We start from the raw sequence: 19,709 nt of genomic DNA on the forward strand, positions 1-19,709 counted from the left end.
GTGCAAAATGCTGCGGCCCGTCTTTTAACCAGCACTAACAGACGAGAGCACATCACTCCTGTTCTTAAATCCCTTCACTGGCTTCCCGTCCAGTACAGGATTGATTTTAAAATTTTAATGTTTGTTTTTAAAGCTCTTCATGGTCTCGCCCCAGTGTACTTAACTGAGCTTTTAACTGTTCGGGAACCTGGTAGAGCGCTAAGATCGTCAAACCAACTTTTGCTGGAAGTGCCCAGGTCAAAATACAAACACTGGGGTGATCAAGCCTTTTCCATCGCTGCTCCCAGGCTTTGGAATAAGCTCCCTGTTGAAATGCGTCTCATTTCTGACCTGGGCCTTTTCAAATCTAGACTGAAGACATATTTATTTAGGATGGCTTTTAATACCCAGTAGTGTGGTGACTCTTTTACTTTTACTCTGTTTTACTTTATTTTATTGTATTTTATTGCTCCTATTGCTTTTATTATTTTCATTGCTTTTATTGTTTTTATTGTTGTTATTGCCTCTATTTATTTTTAATTGTTTTATTTATTGCTTCTTTTGCACCTATTGTAAAGCACTTTGGTTCACCGAAAGGGTTGTTGTAAAGGGCTGTATAAATAAAGAACATTTACATTTACATTTTTACTCTGTCCACCAGGTGTCACTGTTTGTTTCATGAATATACTGTGTTAAATGTTTTGTGATGATTTGTTAATATAATTCATGTTGAAATTTATGTTTTTCAGCAGTGTTTGGTATGACTTTGCAAATAATTTAATAAGCAGTTTGTATGTTATATTAATTACATATTTAAATGTAATTTTATTGCATTTATACATATTGTTAAAAGACAAATGAGCTCAGACAGTGCTGTTTCGCATTGCTGAGGGAGCTGAGGTGCAGACAGTGGAACAGAGGGCAAATTATGTGCTTTGTGTCTTCTGCAGACCAAAATAAATGCTGAAAACCAGTCCCAGTGTCGGTCCCCATACGTGCGCTAGCTACATCTGTTACACGAGCACAAGCGTATCTGAGCTGTACTGACACCAAGTGTTCTGACGAGTCCATAGTGTTCAAGATTTTCAAGTTGTTTTTTTTTAAATCATGGACATCCAGATTGTTATCCACACAAAGTTTAAAAGCCAACATCTGTGATGTATGGGTGTGTGTTAGTGCCCATGGCATGAGTACCTGTGACAGCACCACAAGTGGTGTCGTTTTCAGGGACATCTGTCCTTATTCCCGCAAGACAAAGCCAAGCCACATTTTGCACATGTTACAACAGTGTAGCTCCATCATAAAAGGGTGTGCGTGCTAGTCTGACCTGCCTGCAGCTGGAAAATGTCTGGAACATTATGAAGCACAAAATACGTAAACGGAGAACCTGGGCTGTTGAGCAACTGGTGTCATATACCAGGAAAGACTTTTTCTTTCAAAACTTCAACAATTAGAGCCCTCAGCTCCCAAACGTTTAGTGAGCGTTGTTAAAAGAAAAGGTGACGTAACACAGTGGTAAACATGCCCCTGTCACAATTTTTTGGAATGTGTTGCAGGAATCAAATTCAGAATGAGTGTATATTTACAAAAACAATAACGCTGATCAGGTTGAACATTAAACTGAGTAAAGGTTGAAAGGCAACTGCAGATTAATGCATTCTGTTTTTATTTAGGTTTCACACAGTCCCAACGTCTTAGGGCTTGGAGTTGTACAGTTGTCCCACCTGGATCCCCGTTTTTTTGTCATGCTGCGTTCCATTTACCCTGAAATTTGGAATTTGGTCGGAAAAACCAAGATACTGTTAGAAATGCAGTTCCAGACAGGTAGGCCATTGTTAATGACAGCAGTATTTGACGCATACAAACACTGCAGCAACATGTCCACAGGTAGAGGCTGGACTGTGCTGTGTGTACAACTATTTTAATGAGACATAAATAAGACAAAAGTGCTAATGAGCAGTATATTTCTACAGTTTACACAACTGTTGATGCATGAAGTGGCCATCTTGGATTTTGAAGTTGGGATTAATGAGGCTTCATTGACTTCGGAGTACATATGTATATATATATTCATAGCACATTACCATTATACTAACACTGCTATTACCCCATTAAATGTATCTCACTAAACAAGAAAAGATTTGTAATAATATACATCAAAATGTTGTAATAACAAGACATTTCCTCATTAACTTTACAATATTCCATTAACTTCAATTTTCCATATACATTTTCTCATTTTAAATGTGCTGTATTATTTCTGTGCGTGTGTGTGAATACTGCTGCCTCTCACTAAGAGGGTTCCAGGTTCAAACACACTGGCCAACCTGGGCCCTCATACATGGAGCTTGCATGATCTGACATATGCAGCACATACAGTTGTATTAATTGTATAATAACTAACAAAGGTCAGGTCTTAAAACCACAAAGTTGTATTTAATCTCACAGATAGAAATGACCACGATGTAAATGTAAAGGATGGAGGAAGATTAGAGGTGCACATACTATTACTTATCAGACACGGTCACTGCAACACCGCTCCTTAAATCATTGATGTCTTTGGTCGATTAAATGATTTTATTCATGGATTTTCAGATAAAGAAACAACAAATCCAAAGGATAACATACTAAAGTGAAAACACTTATTTCCAACATGGTCCCCAGATGTTAGAGGGGAGAAAACCCAAAGAAGCACAAGACATTCAACATTAAAACTACACCTGAAAATCATAAAACACATCCCACATCCAAAAAACAATGATAATGAAAATAACAATGTCATTGCAAATTTCATTATAAATCTGATTGTTACATCATGCGATCTTTCACTGCCAAAAATCTACCAATTTGATGTGGATTACAGCAATGTATCCACGTACAACATTCACATGACAGCTAATAAAAATGCACATACAACAGGTCGTATGGTATGTCATAAATTAGCACCCCACAAATGGTGTCATCAAGTTATGTGTTTAACAAAAATTTATGTACACAACATGTACAATTACGTAGGTTAGGTGTAGGCAACTGAAGTTACATACGTTAGGTTTTGCAAAGTAAATTTACATAGATTAGTTTTAGAAAAGCAAAGTTATGTTGACTGCTTTTGGCAAAGTCAAAGTAAAGTTACGTTGGTTACACTTAGGAAAGTAGACGTATGTAAGTTAGGGTTAGCAAAGTTATGTAGGTTACTTTTGGAAAGTATTTTTTTGTGGGCTAGGGTTTAAAGGCTCGGACTCTTCTAAATGCTTTTTACATTATTTATTAATAGCTGCTATGAGATGACGTATGTAGCTTTCAGCCTGCCTCGCCTCCTGGTTTGGAGTCACTACATGTGATGATTAACATCCTTCGATCATTTTCAGTTTGTTGACATTCATAATGAATCATCCTTACGTACCAAAGTTTGTTTTGGAGTTCCGCAAGGTTCTGTGCTCGGACCAATCCTATTTACTCTATATATGCTTCCTTTAGGTAACATCATTAGAAATCACTCTATAAATTTCCATTGTTATGCGGATGATACTCAGTTGTATTTATCGATGAAGCCAGAAGAAAGTAATCAATTAACTAAACTCCACAACTGCCTTAAGGACATAAAAACTTGGATGAGCACCAATTTCCTGATGTTAAATTCAGACAAAACTGAAGTTATTGTTCTTGGCCCCAAACAACTCAGAGACTCTTTATCTGATGACATAGTTTCTCTAGATGGCATTGCTCTGGCCTCTAGCACTACCGTAAGAAACCTCGGAGTAATATTTGATCAAGATTTGTCTTTTAATTCTCATTTAAAACAAACCTCACGGACTGCATTTTTTCATCTGCGTAATATTGTGAAAATTAGGCCTATCCTGACCTGAAAAGATGCAGAAAAATTGGTCCACGCTTTTGTTACCTCAAGGCTGGATTACTGTAACTCTCTGTTATCAGGTAGCTCTAGTAAGTCCTTAAAAACTCTCCAGCTAATTCAGAATGCAGCAGCACATGTACTAACAGGAACTAAGAAACGAGATCATATTTCTCCTGTTTTAGCTTCTCTGCACTGGCTCCCTGTAAAATCCAGAATTGAATTTAAAATCCTTCTGTTAACTTATAAAGCTCTAAATGGTCAAGCTCCGTCATATCTTAGAGAGCTCATAGTGCCATATTATCACCAGAACCAGAACACTGCGCTCTGAGAACGCAGGGTTACTCGTGGTCCCTAAAGTCTCCAAAAGTAGATCAGGAGCCAGAGCCTTCAGCTATCAGGCTCCTCTCCTGTGGAATCATCTTCCTGTTACGGTCCGGGAGGCAGACACCGTCTCCACATTTAAGACTAGACTTAAGACTTTCCTCTTTGATAAAGCTTATAGTTAGGGCTGGCTCAGGCTTGTCCTGTACCAGCCCCTAGTTAGGTAAAGTAAAGATATGTAGGTTTGGCTTGGTACAGTAAAGGTATGTAGGTTTGGCTTGGTACAGTAAAGGTACGTAGCTTTGGCTTGGTACAGTAAAGATATGTAGGTTTGGCTTGGTAAAGTAAAGATATGTAGGTTTGGCTTGGTACAGTAAAGATATGTAGGTTTGGCTTGGTAAAGTAAAGGTATGTAGGTTTGGCTTGGTACAGTAAAGATATGTAGGTTTGGCTTGGTACAGTAAAGGTATGTAGGTTTGGCTTGGTAAAGTAAAGGTATGTAGGTTTGGCTTGGTACAGTAAAGGTATGTAGGTTTGGATTGGTAAAGTAAAGGTATGTAGGTTTGGCTTGGTACAGTAAAGGTATGTAGGTTTGGCTTGGTAAAGTAAAGGTATGTAGGTTTGGCTTGGTAAAGTAAAGGTATGTAGGTTTGGCTTGGTAAAGTAAAGGTATGTAGGTTTGGCTTGGTAAAGTAAAGGTATGTAGGTTTGGCTTGGTAAAGTAAAGGTATGTAGGTTTGGCTTGGTACAGTAAAGGTATGTAGGTTTGGCTTGGTAAAGTAAAGGTATGTAGGTTTGGCTTGGTACAGTAAAGATATGTAGGTTTGGATTGGTACAGTAAAGATATGTAGGTTTGGCTTGGTACAGTAAAGGTATGTAGGTTTGGCTTGGTAAAGTAAAGTTATGTAGGTTTGGCTTGGTAAAGTAAAGATATGTAGGTTTGGCTTGGTACAGTAAAGGTATGTAGGTTTGGCTTGGTACAATAAAGATATGTAGGTTTGGCTTGGTAAAGTAAAGGTATGTAGGTTTGGCTTGGTACAGTAAAGGTATGTAGGTTTGGCTTGGTAAAGTAAAGGTATGTAGGTTTGGCTTGGTACAGTAAAGGTATGTAGGTTTGGCTTGGTAAAGTAAAGGTATGTAGGTTTGGCTTGGTACAGTAAAGGTATGTAGGTTTGGCTTGGTACAGTAAAGGTATGTAGGTTTGGCTTGGTACAGTAAAGATATGTAGGTTTGGCTTGGTACAGTAAAGGTATGTAGGTTTGGCTTGGTACAGTAAAGATATGTAGGTTTGGCTTGGTACAGTAAAGGTATGTAGGTTTGGCTTGGTAAAGTAAAGTTATGTAGGTTTGGATTGGTAAAGTAAAGATATGTAGGTTTGGCTTTAACAGTAAAGGTATGTAGGTTTGGCTTTGGTACAGTAAAGATATGTAGGTTTGGTACAGTAAAGGTGCATGTAGGTTTGGCTTGGTAAAGTAAAGTTATGTAGGTTTGGCTTGGTACAGTAAAGGTATGTAGGCTCATTTGGTAAAGTAAAGATATGTAGGTTTGGCTTTGGTAAAGTAAAGGCATGTAGGTTTCATTTGGTAAAGTAAAGTTATGTAGGTTTGGCTTGGTACAGTAAAGGTATGTAGGTTTGGCTTGGTAAAGTAAAGGTATGTAGGTTTGGCTTGGTACAGTAAAGATATGTAGGTTTGGATTGGTACAGTAAAGATATGTAGGTTTGGCTTGGTACAGTAAAGGTATGTAGGTTTGGCTTGGTAAAGCAGTTATGTAGGCTTGGTAAAGTAAAGGTATGTAGGTTTGGCTTGGTACAGTAAAGGTATGTAGGTTTGGCTTGGTACAATAAAGATATGTAGGTTTGGCTTGGTAAAGTAAAGGTATGTAGGTTTGGCTTGGTACAGTAAAGTATGTAGGTTTTGGTAAAGTAAAGGTATGTAGGTTTGGCTTGGTACAGTAAAGGTATGGTAGGCTTGGTAAAGTAAAGTTATGTAGGTTTGGATTGGTACAGTAAAGGTATGTAGGTTTGGCTTGGTACAGTAAAGATATGTAGGTTTGGCTTGGTACAGTAAAGGTATGTAGGTTTGGCTTGGTACAGTAAAGATATGTAGGTTTGGTACAGTAAAGGTATGTAGGCTCATTTGGTAAAGTAAAGTTATGTAGGTTTGGATAGTACAGTAAAGATATGTAGGTTTGGCTTGGTACAGTAAAGATATGTAGGCATTTGGTACAGTAAAGGTATGTAGGTTTGGTAAAGTAAAGGTATGTAGGTTGGTACAGTAAAGGTATGTAGGTTTGGCTTGGTACAGTAAAGATATGTAGGTTTGGCTTTGGCAAAGTAAAGGTATGTAGGTCATTTGGTACAGTAAAGGTATGTAGGTCATTTGGTACAGTAAAGTTATGTAGGTTCATTTGGTACAGTAAAGGTATGTAGGTTCATTTGGTAAAGCAAAGGTATGTAGGCTCATTTGGCAAAGTAAAGATATGTAGGTTTGGCTTGGTACAGTAAAGGTATGTAGGTTCATGGCTTACAGTAAAGATATGTAGGCTTGGTACAGTAAAGGCATGTAGGCTCATTTGGTACAGTAAAGTTATGTAGGTTTGGCTTGGTACAGTAAAGGCATGTAGGTTTCCATTTGGTAAAGTAAAGATATGTAGGTCATCTTGGTGTAAAGGCATGTAGGTTTCATTTGGCAAAGTAAAGGTATGTGGGTCATTTGGTACAGCAGTTATGTAGGTTTGGCTTGGTAAAGTAAGGTATGTGGGTTTGGCTTACAGCAAAGGCATGTGGGTCTTGGCAAAGCAGTATGTAGGCTCATGGCTTGGTACAGTAAAGGCATAGGTCATTTGGCAAAGTAGGTATGTAGGCTCATTGGCTTAGTAAGTAAAGGTATGTAGGTCATTTGGTAAAGTAAAGTTATGTGTAAAGGCAGCAAAGGCATGTGTAAAGGCACATGTGGCTCATTTGGCACAGCAGTTGCATGTGGCTCATTTGCAGTAAAGGCATGCAGGTATGTAGGTTTGGCACAGCAAAGGTATGTAGGTCTGGCATTTGGTAGCAGTTATGGTGGCCTGTCTTGGTAAAGTAAAGGTATGTAGGTTTGGCTTGGTAAAGTAAAGGTATGTAGGTTTGGCTTGGTAAAGTAAAGTTATGTAGGTTTGGCTTGGTAAAGTAAAGGTATGTGGGTTTGGCTTGGTAAAGTAAAGTTATGTAGGTTTGGCTTGGTAAAGTAAAGGTATGTGAGTAACTCTCAGGAAATAAAACATAGTTGGGTGTCATCGAGTTATGTATTTAACGTAAAGTTACACAGGTTAGATTTCGCAAAATGAAGTTATGTAGGTTATTTTATAACAAACATGGTGACAAGGTTCCTAAAGATGAATTAAAGTTCACTTGGTTTCAGACGGTCCAAACCCCGACCCTAGAAAGCAGATTGAAGACCCTAGAGCTTCTCATGGTGTCGAGTTCCAGCTGACTCTCTGTTAATGTTGACAGCAGCTCTGATTCCAGATTTCATAGCCGTCTCAATCCAGGCGTGAGGGAAGGCCGTGTGTTCACCAGCAAAGTGCACCCTGCCTTCATGTCTGAACAGCTCCTTGGGGAACTCTAAATGTTGGTAAGGTGTGAAGAGAGCGAAGGCGCCCAGGCTGTAAGGATCATCGCTCCACCTCTTCACCACCACCCCTGTGCACAGAGACTTGACGTGCTCGCCGTGGATCTTTGCCAAATCTCTCAGAGCCAGCTCTTTCAGGTCTTCATCACTGGCACCTAGGAAGAGGAGGGAGTCATCAGACCAGGTGTAGGAGGCCAGGAGGACGCCAATGGTCTCATTGTGTGGGAAACTGTGGCTGGGGTAGTAGATAAAACGGGAGGGCCCGTCAGTGATGCTCTTTCCTCCTTGGATGTCGTCATCTTCCCAAAACTTCCTGCTGAAGGTGAGGACGATTTTAGTGGAGCTGGCGTAGTGGACCGACCTCAGTGCCAACCTTTTTGGGATGGAGAGAGGTGGATCAAAGTCAATAAAGAGAGCTGCCTTGGCTGTGGTTGTTACCAGGACGACGTCGGCAGGAAGGACAGTAAAAGACTGTGGGCCTGTCTGGTATGTTACAATCACACCTTCATCTGAGTGCCTGATGCGTTTCACTTCAGAGTTGAGGAGAATGTCGCAATCATGGAGGAGCTTAAGAAAAGCATTGGGGATAAGGTCCGTCCCCCCAGTCACTTCTGTGTACCTTAAGAACAAAGAGACAAATAGATACTCTCATTGAGATTCTGATGCAGAATGGGAACCTGTAGACATCAGGTTCATGTATTCAGTCATTTATTTACATCCCCATGTGTGATGTTGACAGTGTGGAATGTAGGGCCTTACTCAGTGTTGTCGTTGATGTTAGACTTCTCATAGATCATCTCAGTCAGCGCTATGTGCATAAGGCTCTGCTCGTTAAGCAGGTCTCCGATCATCCTCACCGCCTCTGAACTCAGAGTACTTTGTTCCTTCAGAAAATCCTGTTAAATAAGCAAAGTCCATGTCATACCTTCAGGGTGACTCAGAAAGACAGCTTTGATATGAAATGTTTTTTTGTTGTGAGGATTCCAAACATCAAGAATCAGAGATTCATGGAAACTTAGTCTGGAGATAAACTTGCTTTTTAACCACGGCTTTGCGTCGACAACCAGCTGCGCCATGAACAGAATTATTCACATACTGCCTAAATTCTACACTGGAGGGTTCCACTGGAGGGCACACCAGAAAACTTAGGCTGTGTAGAACGTCCACAATTCTCAGATCATCGCCATCATAGAGAATATGTATGAAGCATATCTGAACAATGGTGAGTTTCTTTCTCTTGTTCTGCCAACACTGCCCTGACCGTTCATGTGTGTGTGTTACATCTTGTGGATACTAGTTAATGTCTGAGGATGTGCACAACCAACACATTAGTGATGGCCAAATGAAGCCTCATGAACCACTATCTTTATACTCTGAAGCCACTGGATGGCCCTGTCTGTCCAACAGAGGTTTGAAAGCACACTTCACTGCCATTCTCTCAGCCTTTCTCTTTAAACCAATAGTGCCATCTGGTGGAGTCAGAAAATGATTGGTTAATGAGGCTTCATTTGACCATCACCACAACACACCAGTACCTAGTTCGAGGCAAGTAGATTTTTGACCTTATGGAATTTGGTTCCTTGTTTTCTCTGTACAGATCGCTCAACCAATCTCAGATATTTGACAGACTGTGTAATATTTTGATTTACAATGAAATGAGGACAATATATGGACATTTAAAGTCACAGGGTGTTGGGATTCACAGGACGACAGATGATTTGTCATTTGTTAAAATCTAAACTGGACATGTGAAGACTTTTCTTCTCTGCATGCTCTTTGTTCTTCAAACAAAGACAGCTATTTGACACTCAACTCCACAGGAGGTCACCTCAAACTGTCAGTCTTTCTCTTGCTCCTGAGCTGTCGACCAGCTCACACCACCTCTGGCTTCTGGGCCTTTGGCCAGCCCAGACAGACCTCTTTTCCTCCTGGGTGCTTGACCTACCCAGAGGCTCTTCTCCTGCGAGGCAATTGCTCTACGAACGTTTGTTCTTTTTCTTTTAAGACTCTCATGCCCTCACTCCCAGCAGGAGCACAACCTAACCAGAGAAGTTAGTGTGCCAAACACAAGGTTTGCAACTAACCTTCCAGCAACAAGGAGAACCAAGTCGAGTTAGCACCCCAATGTCTAACTTTGCAAGGACCGCGAGTGACCAGCTTCCTTGGATCTGCATCTTCAGACCAAGGACACAACAAAGACTGCATCTGGAACCACAGCTCCTTCCAGCCTTCCTCTGCCGGCTAACAAAGCAGCACACCACAAAGCAACTCTTTCTTCCATCCATTCAAGGATTGGTAACGTAACAACTGGGCATAGCTTTATCACAGCTGTACAGGCTGAGTTATTGTTGTGATTGTTTGCAGTTAGGTTATTGGTTAGTTGGCTTCACCAAAGCTAAGTGATGTTGGATTGCTAATGCTGTTCACAGACAACGTCTTGCATGCAACTAAACATCCTCTGCATTGATCCAGACTGTTTGCAACACAAATCACATTCACAAATTTGCTTTCAACAGAGCTACACCCACACAGGCAACTCAAAGTTCCCGCTTCTCATCCTTTTCCTTTGTCCTGACCACACGTCCACACATGTCCCACAAGGGCATGTGGGGACAGCCCTTGTGACAGCATTATGAAAGGATCCCTACAGAGGTCGATCTCTTTGTTCAAGAGTAAGCACATAAGTGTTGTAAAACTCACTTCTGTCAAAGTCAACAGAAACCATCTTGGTTCATGTTTCCAGTGCAGTGAAAGCTTTTCTTTCATTGAGGTTTTCTGACAGTCAGTTAGCTCACACTCGATTCATGCTATTTGTGATGCGCTTAAATATCAGTATTGATTCACATAATTAATTTACTCAATAACAGTTTTTACATTTCATGACATCACATTGTGTTTTACCTGTACAGAATAACGGTCGTATTTTATCAGTGCAGCCCAGCAGCCATAAGCCTTCACATCATCTTTTACCTACAAAGAAAGGAAAAGTCACTTCCATGGAGCAGATGGTGTCATAACAAGTATTTAAAACTGAGCTCTGATAAACCACCAATGTGTAACTCGACTGTATGGCCAAGCTGGACGCAAAAAGCAAACCAGTGGAAGTCTAACGTACCTTCTGCAAAGCAAACTGTAGCAGTTCGTGAGCTGACTTTCCTTTCTCACTGGGCCACACATCATAATTTAGATCTTCAGGGTGATTTTGCACTGTGCTCGTCTTCTTCAGAATCCCATTGACATAGTAAAAGGTGTTCTCGTCAACCATTCTGAATTTATTGAGCTTGAGCCCCAGCTTTTCAATAAGCCAGTGGAGGATGCTGTGGACAGAGGAGGTGATGGTGGCAGAGTTACATTAAGTAAAGTGTCATGACCAGCATTCACTGGTGACACACGTGACATTCAAACACAATTATTTGAGATTTAAGTCATAAAGAAGAGTAGTGGTGGTAGCAGTGTGGTAATAGTTTGCAGGCCTGAAATGTATCAGCACCATAAAAAGCTGCATTAACATTCCTTCTACACAGTCATGTCAGTCTGTGACGGCAGAGGGCTGCATGCACGTATTTATATGTAAATGCTTGACTGAAAAAAATCCCATAAACTCACTGGTGATGACTTGGGATCCTCATGGCTCCCAGTTCAACATACCAGCCCTCTTCTTCATTCCTGTGGGTAATCACTCGTCCTCCAACACGACCACTAGCCTCTAATATGGTGACCTTGTCAGAGCAGATGAAGATGCACAGATACATATGAAGAAGTCCAGTCATGTAATGTTTCGATGGCAGCAGGTGTATTACCACTGTTGGTGTTCCTACAGCTACTATTAACTACTATGTTTTGCTTTTTCGACTGATGCTGGTCGTGCAAAAGCTATTGCTGCTACAACTGGTGCTAGTGTTACTACAGCTACTAATTGTAGTTGTAATGCACTATATACATACGTCTACTATTACTGTTATTAGAGTTTTGGTTGTGTTTGCAGACACTGAACCCATGCGCCCATGATGGAATATCCTTTACACAATCAAGTCAATTTTTAATGCCTTTAATGCCTAAATCTTTTGATGATCTTATGGATTGTAGATGATAAATAATAATAATACATTTTATTTATATAGCACTTTTACAGCTCTCAAAGACGCTTTACATTTAAAACAAAGAAAAGAAGTACAAACCAAAAAAAGGGGGGATACATGAGAAGCAGAGAACGAAAAGCTAATGTTTAAAGGTTAAAAGCGGATTTGAAAAGGTGGATTTTGTATGTGTTTTGATGTAAATGGTTTTGATCTTTAACTGAAAAAATGCCAGGAAGGAGTTGCATGTGTCAGTTGTGATGGAGGAGAGGGTGTTGTCGCAGGGTCTGCTGGGTGAAGTGAAGACAGTGGAGCAGTTCCAGGAGGTCTATTGCACTTTTGCAGTTTGGATCATCAGTGTGGATATTGAAGTCCCCAAGCAGGAGAACTGAGGGGGATACAGCAGATAGCTGGGTGAGGAATGTAGATGACAGCAACGCCACCACCCCGTCTGTCTGGGCGGGGTTTGTCAGTGTAGGTGTAGTCAGTGGGTGTGGTCTGGTTTAAGGAGAAGTAATCCAGGGGCTTGTGCCAGGTTTCGGTGAGGCAGAGGAAGTCCAGTTTATTGTCAGTGATAAATTCATGTAGGATGCACTTTTGCTGGTCAGTGAGCGGGTGTTGAGTAGAGCCAGTTTCAGGTGTTGTTGGGTTTGAGTAGTACAGGGGGTGGCAGGAGTGCAGAAGATGGGGCACGAGTTTTTGTTATTCACAGTCTTAGTGTGGTAAGGGCAGGGTGGTCTGTGCTTTATGGGGAATGTCTCAGGTGGGAGGGTTAATGATAGATATGGTCAGACAGCGGCTTCCTTCAGGAATTTGCGACGTGAGGCAGAGGTAGTTGTGCTGGAGGAGAGATGGCGATCTGGGACCACAGCAGAGCCACTCTGGGCACCGGCGGGAGCTGGTGGGGAGGAGGGCTCCACGTCACCCATGGGTGCTGGGCCGTCAGGCAGCTGCCAGTGTGGAGCCAGCCGCAATGATCCCAGAGGCAGGGCAGCTGGAGCGGGGAGACGGCTCACCAGCAGCTGCCAAGGCACCAGGGACCGCGGGGCTGTCGGAGTGGGAAGCCGCGGGGACGCCATCAGCCGCAGGTGTAGGACCAGCTACCCCAGACGTGGAGCCACCTGAGCCTGAGGGCGAAGCACCAATAGCCACAGGCAGAGAGGGGCCAGCGGCCTTTCATGAGCCAGGCATTGCACGACCACCAGCAGCCGTGTGCAGAGAGCTAGCGGTGGGGCTAGCATGTTGGCTAGCTTGAGCTATGCTAACTGGGTGGAGATCTGGGTTGTCTGCTAGTGCCTCAAAGCGGTTGGAGAGGCTCAGGTGAGGAGGAGAGGCAGTTGCATCGTGGAGTCTCTTTCTGTCGCGGATCGCAACTTCACACACAGGCCATGGATGTAGCACGTTGGCTAGCTTGAGCTATGCTAACAGCTAGGTGCAAGGGTAGGAGGTGCCGGTAGTCAAGGCGGTGGGTAGATGCAAAACTAGGACAACAGTCAGTGGAGCCAGCAGGGTTGTGATGAGGTAGTAAGGGTGTATAGGTACCACTGTGGGGAGAATAGCTTCTTGGATCAGCAACGTATCAGGCGTGGAGAGCAAGCTGCTTGTGCTGCTGTGCTAGATGGTAAAATCTATGAATTCCTCGCAATTCTGCGTTGAGAAAGGGTGTTTTCAAACTGCTGGACTGTTTGCCCACACCACAATTTTTTTTTTTTTTTTTTTTTTACAAAAAGATCATGTTTGCTTTTGAACAGTGGAGCTAATTAGAGGCCCTGCAGCTCATTGCTTTCCCCAGGATTTCCTAGCAGGTTAATCTGCTGCCCCACTTCCAAAATTCTTTGATAGCAAGGAAATATCATGTATCATGTATATCACATGAGCCTGCTGCATGTACCTTGTGTCCTGCGTCCTGCAGCAGCATGGCAGCCGTCAGTCCAGCCATGCCAGCTCCAACAATGACAATGTGCTGAGATGTATTGGTTGGTGGAAGGCCGTTATGAATGGTGTGCATAAGCACATCGTAGTCTGTATCATTCAGACATTCAGCCAGACTTTTCCCCAGGTTGGGATCATCAACAGAGCTGTCGTTCACTGTGACATGTGACACACTGACATCATCTGGAAACACACCAAGAGAAACACATTGCTTACAACAGAAAACTATCAAATCGTATTCAACCTTTATTGTTGTTTCACTGAGCGTTTTATCACAGCACAGAGATGTTCATGTTGTCAAATTTATTTGAAGAATCTGTTTTGATAGTTTGCCTGCTCTTTTGCTCATAGATCTATATTTGACATGTTTTGCATTCTGATATTGTTTTGTTGAGCCTACAAAGACAAAGAAATGCCTGGGCATCATTTTATAATTTTGCCATATCTGAGTGTGTTCTTTCAGGCAGTACCCTTTGTTTGGTGCAGTGCAGAGTCACGTGTTACCTTTGTGGTAAGCATACCATTTGTATGTGTAAGGTGTGCCGCAGGGCTCTGTCTTGGGTCCTGTCCTTTTTACCATTTACATCAATGATATTCTTTCTTCTCTGAATGACTGTCATGCCCATTTATATGCAGACGACACAATTCTGTATTGCATTGCTGACTCTGTACAGTTGGCCACCGAGAAACTGCAGCTCTGTTTTAATGTTCTCCAGGAGGCTCTTATTAGCCTGAAATTGGCCTTAAACATAAAAAAGACCAAATTTATGCTATTCTCTCAATCTCGAAACCTGGATTGCAACAACACACTTTTATCAACCATAGATAGCTCACTCATAGAATGAGTCACCGAATATAAGTATCTTGGCCTCTGGCTTGATGAAAAATTAACTGTTAAGTTTCATATTAATGTTCTTGCCTCCACCCTGCGACTGAAGGTTGGCTTCCCGTACCGAAACAAATCTTACTTCCGATTAATCAGCAGGAAGAGAATTGTTGAGTCAGTCTTTTTATCAGATTTGGACTACGGTGATATTATTTACAGACATGCAGCAACTACAACCCTCAAAAACCTCTGGATTCCATTCATCACTCTGCTCTTAGATTTATTACCGGGGATAAATATGACACCCATCATTGTATACTATCTAAAAACGTTGGTTGGTCCTCTTTCTGACAGACGCATGAAGCACTGGTATATGTTTATTTTCACGACGCTTACTGGTAAGCAGCCCCCATACTTTTCATCCCTACTAGAATGGCACTCTGGATCTTACTCAACTCGATCCAGTGGTTTGATGTTTCTTAAGGACCCTTTTGTACATTCAGAGCTCAGTGAATCAGCTTTTTCTTTTGACGCTCCAAACTCTTGGAATATTCTCCAACACGCTTTGGGGCTGGAGAATATACCCTCTCTTGCTGATTTTAAATATATGGTGTCTGACTTTTGTAAATCGCCTTGTGATTTTTTTGTAATTGTCATTGAGCAACTGGTTGATTTCACATGGTCTCACGCCACACCTCCAATTTCTCACTCAGTGCTGGAAGTGGTTCCACTCCTGTACGGTAGGTGGCGCCACCTTTCATAACTAGGTTCCTACTACCTACAATGACGAATGATGCCCTCCTGCTCGTAAGAAGAGGAAGAAGAAATATTTCAAGTCTTGCATTTCTTACCTCCAGGTATATTGGCATGTGTGTTGTGAAGTAGTCAGTCCTTAGCTTGTACTCTTTACAGTTAGTGTCTTATATGTGCTGTGAGAGCATGTCAAGACATTTGGAGCTTTGTAAATGTCAAAAATGCTCAATTAGCAGCAAAGAGTTCTTTATGTTAGCAGCTAAATTAAAAAAGCAGCCTATTGCTGCAGCAGCCATCCTGTCAAGCAGCTGGGCAGAGCAAGCAGTAGATAGACCAGAAATTATAATATTTTAGTTAGATCTCAATCAAAATATATTCAACCATCTCAACCATGACTTTTGCTTTAAATCCAAAATGGGTCTTGTGTCTACAAAGTAATAGGCTATATGCCACATAGGCAAGTGAAGGCCCTGCAAGTCAGGGTGGCTTTGAATGAATGAATCTAGGCATTGCCCATCTCCAGAATGCTACCCCTAAACAACCACCTAAATCACATCTACCACATCCAAACTTTTCTGGGGGAGGACCCCCACTGTACCACCATTGTCTCTCTCTGTATGGTATTCCTATGTAAGGTATGAGGCTCTATCCATCTCCAGCAGGCACCCCAAAAATCCGTTATGATGTGGGGGATCAGGGTCACATCTACCAGATCAGTTGACAAATGAAAATTGTATGTGACTGCTTAAACAATGAAACTATGTCAGCCCCACTGAATCTCACGCCAAGGTTTTTTGAAAACTTGGCAGCCTTGACTTGGTGACACTGTTTGACTTGACTTTAAAATCTCAGAATGATTTACTAACAGATCAACCGTCTAAAGGTCTGAGAGCAACCTCTGTCTCTGGCCTCAAATATTTACCTGCAGCTGTGTTCTCAGAGCTGGCTATGCCCCCTCGTCAGTGCTCCAGCTACACCTGCAGCATAGTCTCAAACCGACTGTGTCATGTCCCTCGGCTAAAGGAAAGAATTTAATGCACCAGTAACAACAAAAAAAAGACCAAGGTAAACTGATATATATCTTTTAAATGAAATCTTGTCTGAATAGGCCAAAAATTAAACCACAGTCTGGTGGTGGGCTTATTTCTAATAGAACTGAACTATCTTAAAATGATAATAGAACTGTTCAATTTTAATTAAATTACGCTTCATTTAACACTATGATCTGAACCTTGGTTCAGATCATAGTACTGTAGTAGTAGTAAAAGTAATAGTTTATTGTCCTTTGAAAGCTCAGTTTTTATGCTAGTGCAAAGCCAGTGGTACAATTACCAGCTGTAAGCCACTAACTCATTGCTGTATCCTGTACGCTCTGGTTGGCTGGCTCTCTTTACAGTTTTGTAGACTTTCATCAACACATCCTCACTGTGACCTCGTCACATGACCACGTTTGGTCATCAACATATGACGTCCAAGGTACCCTGTGTGTTGGTTGTTGACGTTCTGGGACGCCGTGTCAACTTCAGCCTGCTACATGCATTGTCTGTTTTCAAAATACACTTCTGTTTTCACAGGAAATGTACAGTTTGCATACAGTCTCTTTCAAAATAAAAGCACTATGTCGTTTTTTTTTTCCTTCAACAACACACACACACACGAAGTTACGTTTAACCAACACACACACGTGGTTACGTTTAGCCAACACACACACACACGTGGTTACATTTAGCCAACACACACACGTGGTTACGTTTAGCCAACACACACACATGGTTACATTTAGCCAACACACACACATAGCTGTGCTGCTAATTTATGATACAGATTAAGAAATGAATAATTAAATATGTCTAATTGCAGAAAATTGTGTCATTTCTTTTTTTTCTGGGGAAGAACGCCCATGCCCTAGTTGCACTCCCCCAGAACTTTGCATTCAGTGACACCCTTGCTACCCCTTTGGCAGAGATGGACAGTAGGAAGTACCTGGGACCTCTGTGATGTCATCTTTCCCTGGGCTCAACTGGACCATCTGTACCTGAGAGAAGAAAAGAAAAACAACTCAGACTCCAGTGTGCATCGTATTGCATCTGTGAGAGTTAGAGATTTTTAAAGAATACTTGATGTGGGGCACAACCTGTCATACCTTATTTGGGGATAGCAGGATGACGTTAGGCCTGTACTACAAAGCAAGTTCAGCATACCCAGGATAATCTCTGGTCATCTGGCTTTACTATCTCTAACACTGGCCATCGAGATAACCGGTATCACAAGCTGGTTGTCAACTATCTCAGTCAGCTCTGGGTTTCCTATCCAGCCACGAGGGCATCGATGTGAAAGAGGTGGGTTGATATTTATGTGCTACATCATCAGAGCCACAAATGATGCTCTTCATATGATATGTATGTTCATCAAATCAGCGCACAGCAACATGCTGAGAGCTTGGGAAGATGCATCATTTGCACAACAAATGTGGCATTGGGGGGGGATGGAGAATACATTTCATAATTAATTACATGCAATGACTAAACTGATTTGATGTTTTGAAGGCCCAATGAATATTAGGTTAAAAAATAATATCTATCTGTTTGTGGAGACGATCATGTTGCTCAGGATGAATAAACTTTTATCTCTTTTATCTTATTAACAAATACAGCTAAACACTCACCTTATTAACACAATATACATTTCTAAAATGTGAAAATGACAGAATAACAAAAAGAAGTTGTGTTGCATCATCGTGTTTCGTCACTGTCTTAGTTTGTAAAATGATTTCATGTATTAAATCAGTCACTGTGATGTGAGACTCACCAGAGTTGAGGCCGCACAAATCAAACTGAGACAGACCGGTAAGTCAAGTCGCGCCATCTTTGCTCTATCTTCCTTCCTCTGTGTGAAGACTAGTTACTGAATGTTTCTCTAATGCGCCTTCGGCTTATTTAAAGCCTCCTGGTTCAGTTCCACAAACCTGTGCCTCAGCTCCCACCCACAGCACCCATGAGGTGTGGGGGTGGCAGGTGCTGTCCAAATGGGTCAGCCCCTGCCTGTCACAACACTGTCAGCATAATCAATAACAGGCAACGTTCATCAAGAAACGTCCGTCAGGTCAGATCGCAGCACCGCCCACTCAGTACAATTACTTTAGGACTTGTTGCCAATTCATGTTTTCCCAAAGTAAACAATGACAAACTGAGCTGACATTAACAACTATGAGTCAGCATTTACTCCTCATGTTGATGAGAGACGGATATATGTGACCATTTATTTGCCCCTTACTGCAGCTTTTACATCTAACAGCAATCTTACAGGACCTCACAGCTGATCAGTGGATCTACAGTGACCAGAATTTCAGAGCATGGCGAGCATTAAATGAGCTGTAAGAGCAACAAAGTCCACTTGGGGAAAAAGGGAAAAGAGTTAGTGGACAGGTCAAACAAAAGCAGGACTTTCAGTCAGGAGATCGTTGTTTGTGTGAAACCAAAAGTCAGTGTTTGTTATTCTAATAACGTAAAGTATGTCACGTGAGATATGTCGTAAAACGTTACTGTTATGACGGTCCAGAAGCACATTTAGATTAGTTCAGTTAAGCTCAGTTTGAGTAATAGATAAGGAATAGGAAATAACCTTACCCCGGCCCAGCTAGGTTTTAGGTTTAGGTTAGGTTAGGTTAGGCACTGTTTTAGGTTAAATAGTGATGCCGTAGTTCTGTCAACGCTTATGTAGTTGCAGCCTTTCTTTGATCTGCGCGCAAGCTCTTTGATGTGTGTATGCCTGCGTGAGTGTCTGGACACGTTGGAGTGAGTGAGAAAGTGGAGCCGTGTCTGTGGGTGAAAGCCGGTGTTGCCGTCCGTTGGTCGTTGAAGAAGACGTGAAGAGGATTTTCGGGACTGTTCCTGCCTGGTGTGCAGATCAACGCCGGCTGAGAGTCGCTAGCTAGCTAGAGCTAAGCTAGCTAGCCTTCGTCGCACCACGTTACCGTGGACTACAAACTCTGTAGCCGGCTCCTTTGACGGACAGTCACACCCCCCTCATCTTCAGTTTCACCTGCTCCCCCTCTACACCTGGAACTTTCATCTTTCCTGGACATCATCGCTGCACAAGCTCCAACCCCTGGGCATCTGGTACCATAGCATAGGATTAGCATAGGGACTTAGCATAGTTAGCTTAGGCCATTTAGTATAGGGTTTAGTTAGGATAATATTGTGTATTGTATTTCATGTGTGTCTATTCATCTAGCTTCTATTAAAGGTACAGTTTGTTATTTCTTCATCCCTGTGTCCCTCCCCCAGTTATTTAGTAGAGTGTCCATCTTACCAAATTACATATAATATTATACACAGAGGTATGCCGGTGGCTTA

At 41.9% G+C, this 19,709-nt stretch overlaps 1 protein-coding gene and 1 long non-coding RNA gene across 51 annotated transcripts; one reads left to right on the top strand and one right to left on the bottom strand.

The window, feature by feature from the left end:
* Nucleotides 1-4,468: 4,468 nt before the first annotated feature.
* LOC125883494 (uncharacterized) lies at nucleotides 4,469-7,377 on the top strand. Of its 50 annotated transcripts, none has more exons than XR_007448512.1 (8): nucleotides 4,469-4,978; nucleotides 5,037-5,094; nucleotides 5,153-5,413; nucleotides 5,614-5,663; nucleotides 5,751-5,845; nucleotides 6,013-6,041; nucleotides 6,149-6,264; nucleotides 7,282-7,352. It is a non-coding gene; the product is annotated as an uncharacterized LOC125883494 (long non-coding RNA). The 50 variants fall into 50 exon arrangements; XR_007448521.1 differs by having other exon boundaries at nucleotides 5,751-5,816; nucleotides 6,013-6,033; nucleotides 6,170-6,264; XR_007448516.1 differs by lacking the exon at nucleotides 6,013-6,041 and adding an exon at nucleotides 5,867-5,895 and having other exon boundaries at nucleotides 5,751-5,808; nucleotides 6,170-6,264.
* On the bottom strand, nucleotides 7,242-18,304 carry LOC125883491 (L-amino-acid oxidase-like). The gene is made up of 8 exons (XM_049567787.1): nucleotides 18,163-18,304; nucleotides 17,338-17,389; nucleotides 13,735-13,958; nucleotides 11,374-11,486; nucleotides 10,883-11,084; nucleotides 10,669-10,737; nucleotides 8,527-8,663; nucleotides 7,242-8,386 (listed from the first exon to the last, which is right to left on the bottom strand). The coding sequence occupies exons 1-8, from the start codon at nucleotides 18,217-18,219 to the stop codon at nucleotides 7,597-7,599; spliced, it is 1,644 nt and encodes a 547-aa protein (XP_049423744.1). The 5' UTR covers nucleotides 18,220-18,304; the 3' UTR covers nucleotides 7,242-7,596.
* Between the last annotated feature and the right edge of the window lie 1,405 nt (nucleotides 18,305-19,709).

Source organism: Epinephelus fuscoguttatus, linkage group LG23 (assembly GCF_011397635.1).
Source record: "Epinephelus fuscoguttatus linkage group LG23, E.fuscoguttatus.final_Chr_v1".
Taxonomy (NCBI): domain Eukaryota; kingdom Metazoa; phylum Chordata; class Actinopteri; order Perciformes; family Serranidae; genus Epinephelus; species Epinephelus fuscoguttatus.

Excerpts from the sequence above, each read along its gene's own strand:
- LOC125883491 (XM_049567787.1), bottom strand. The coding sequence starts at position 18,219 with ATGGCGCGACTTGACTTACCGGTCTGTCTCAGTTTGATTTGTGCGGCC. Across the intron at positions 13,959-17,337 it reads TGACATCACAGAGGTCCCAG|ATGATGTCAGTGTGTCACAT; the intron begins GTACTTCCTACT and ends GTGTGTTTCCAG. Across the intron at positions 8,387-8,526 it reads AACATCAACGACAACACTGA|GTACACAGAAGTGACTGGGG; the intron begins GTAAGGCCCTAC and ends TTTGTTCTTAAG.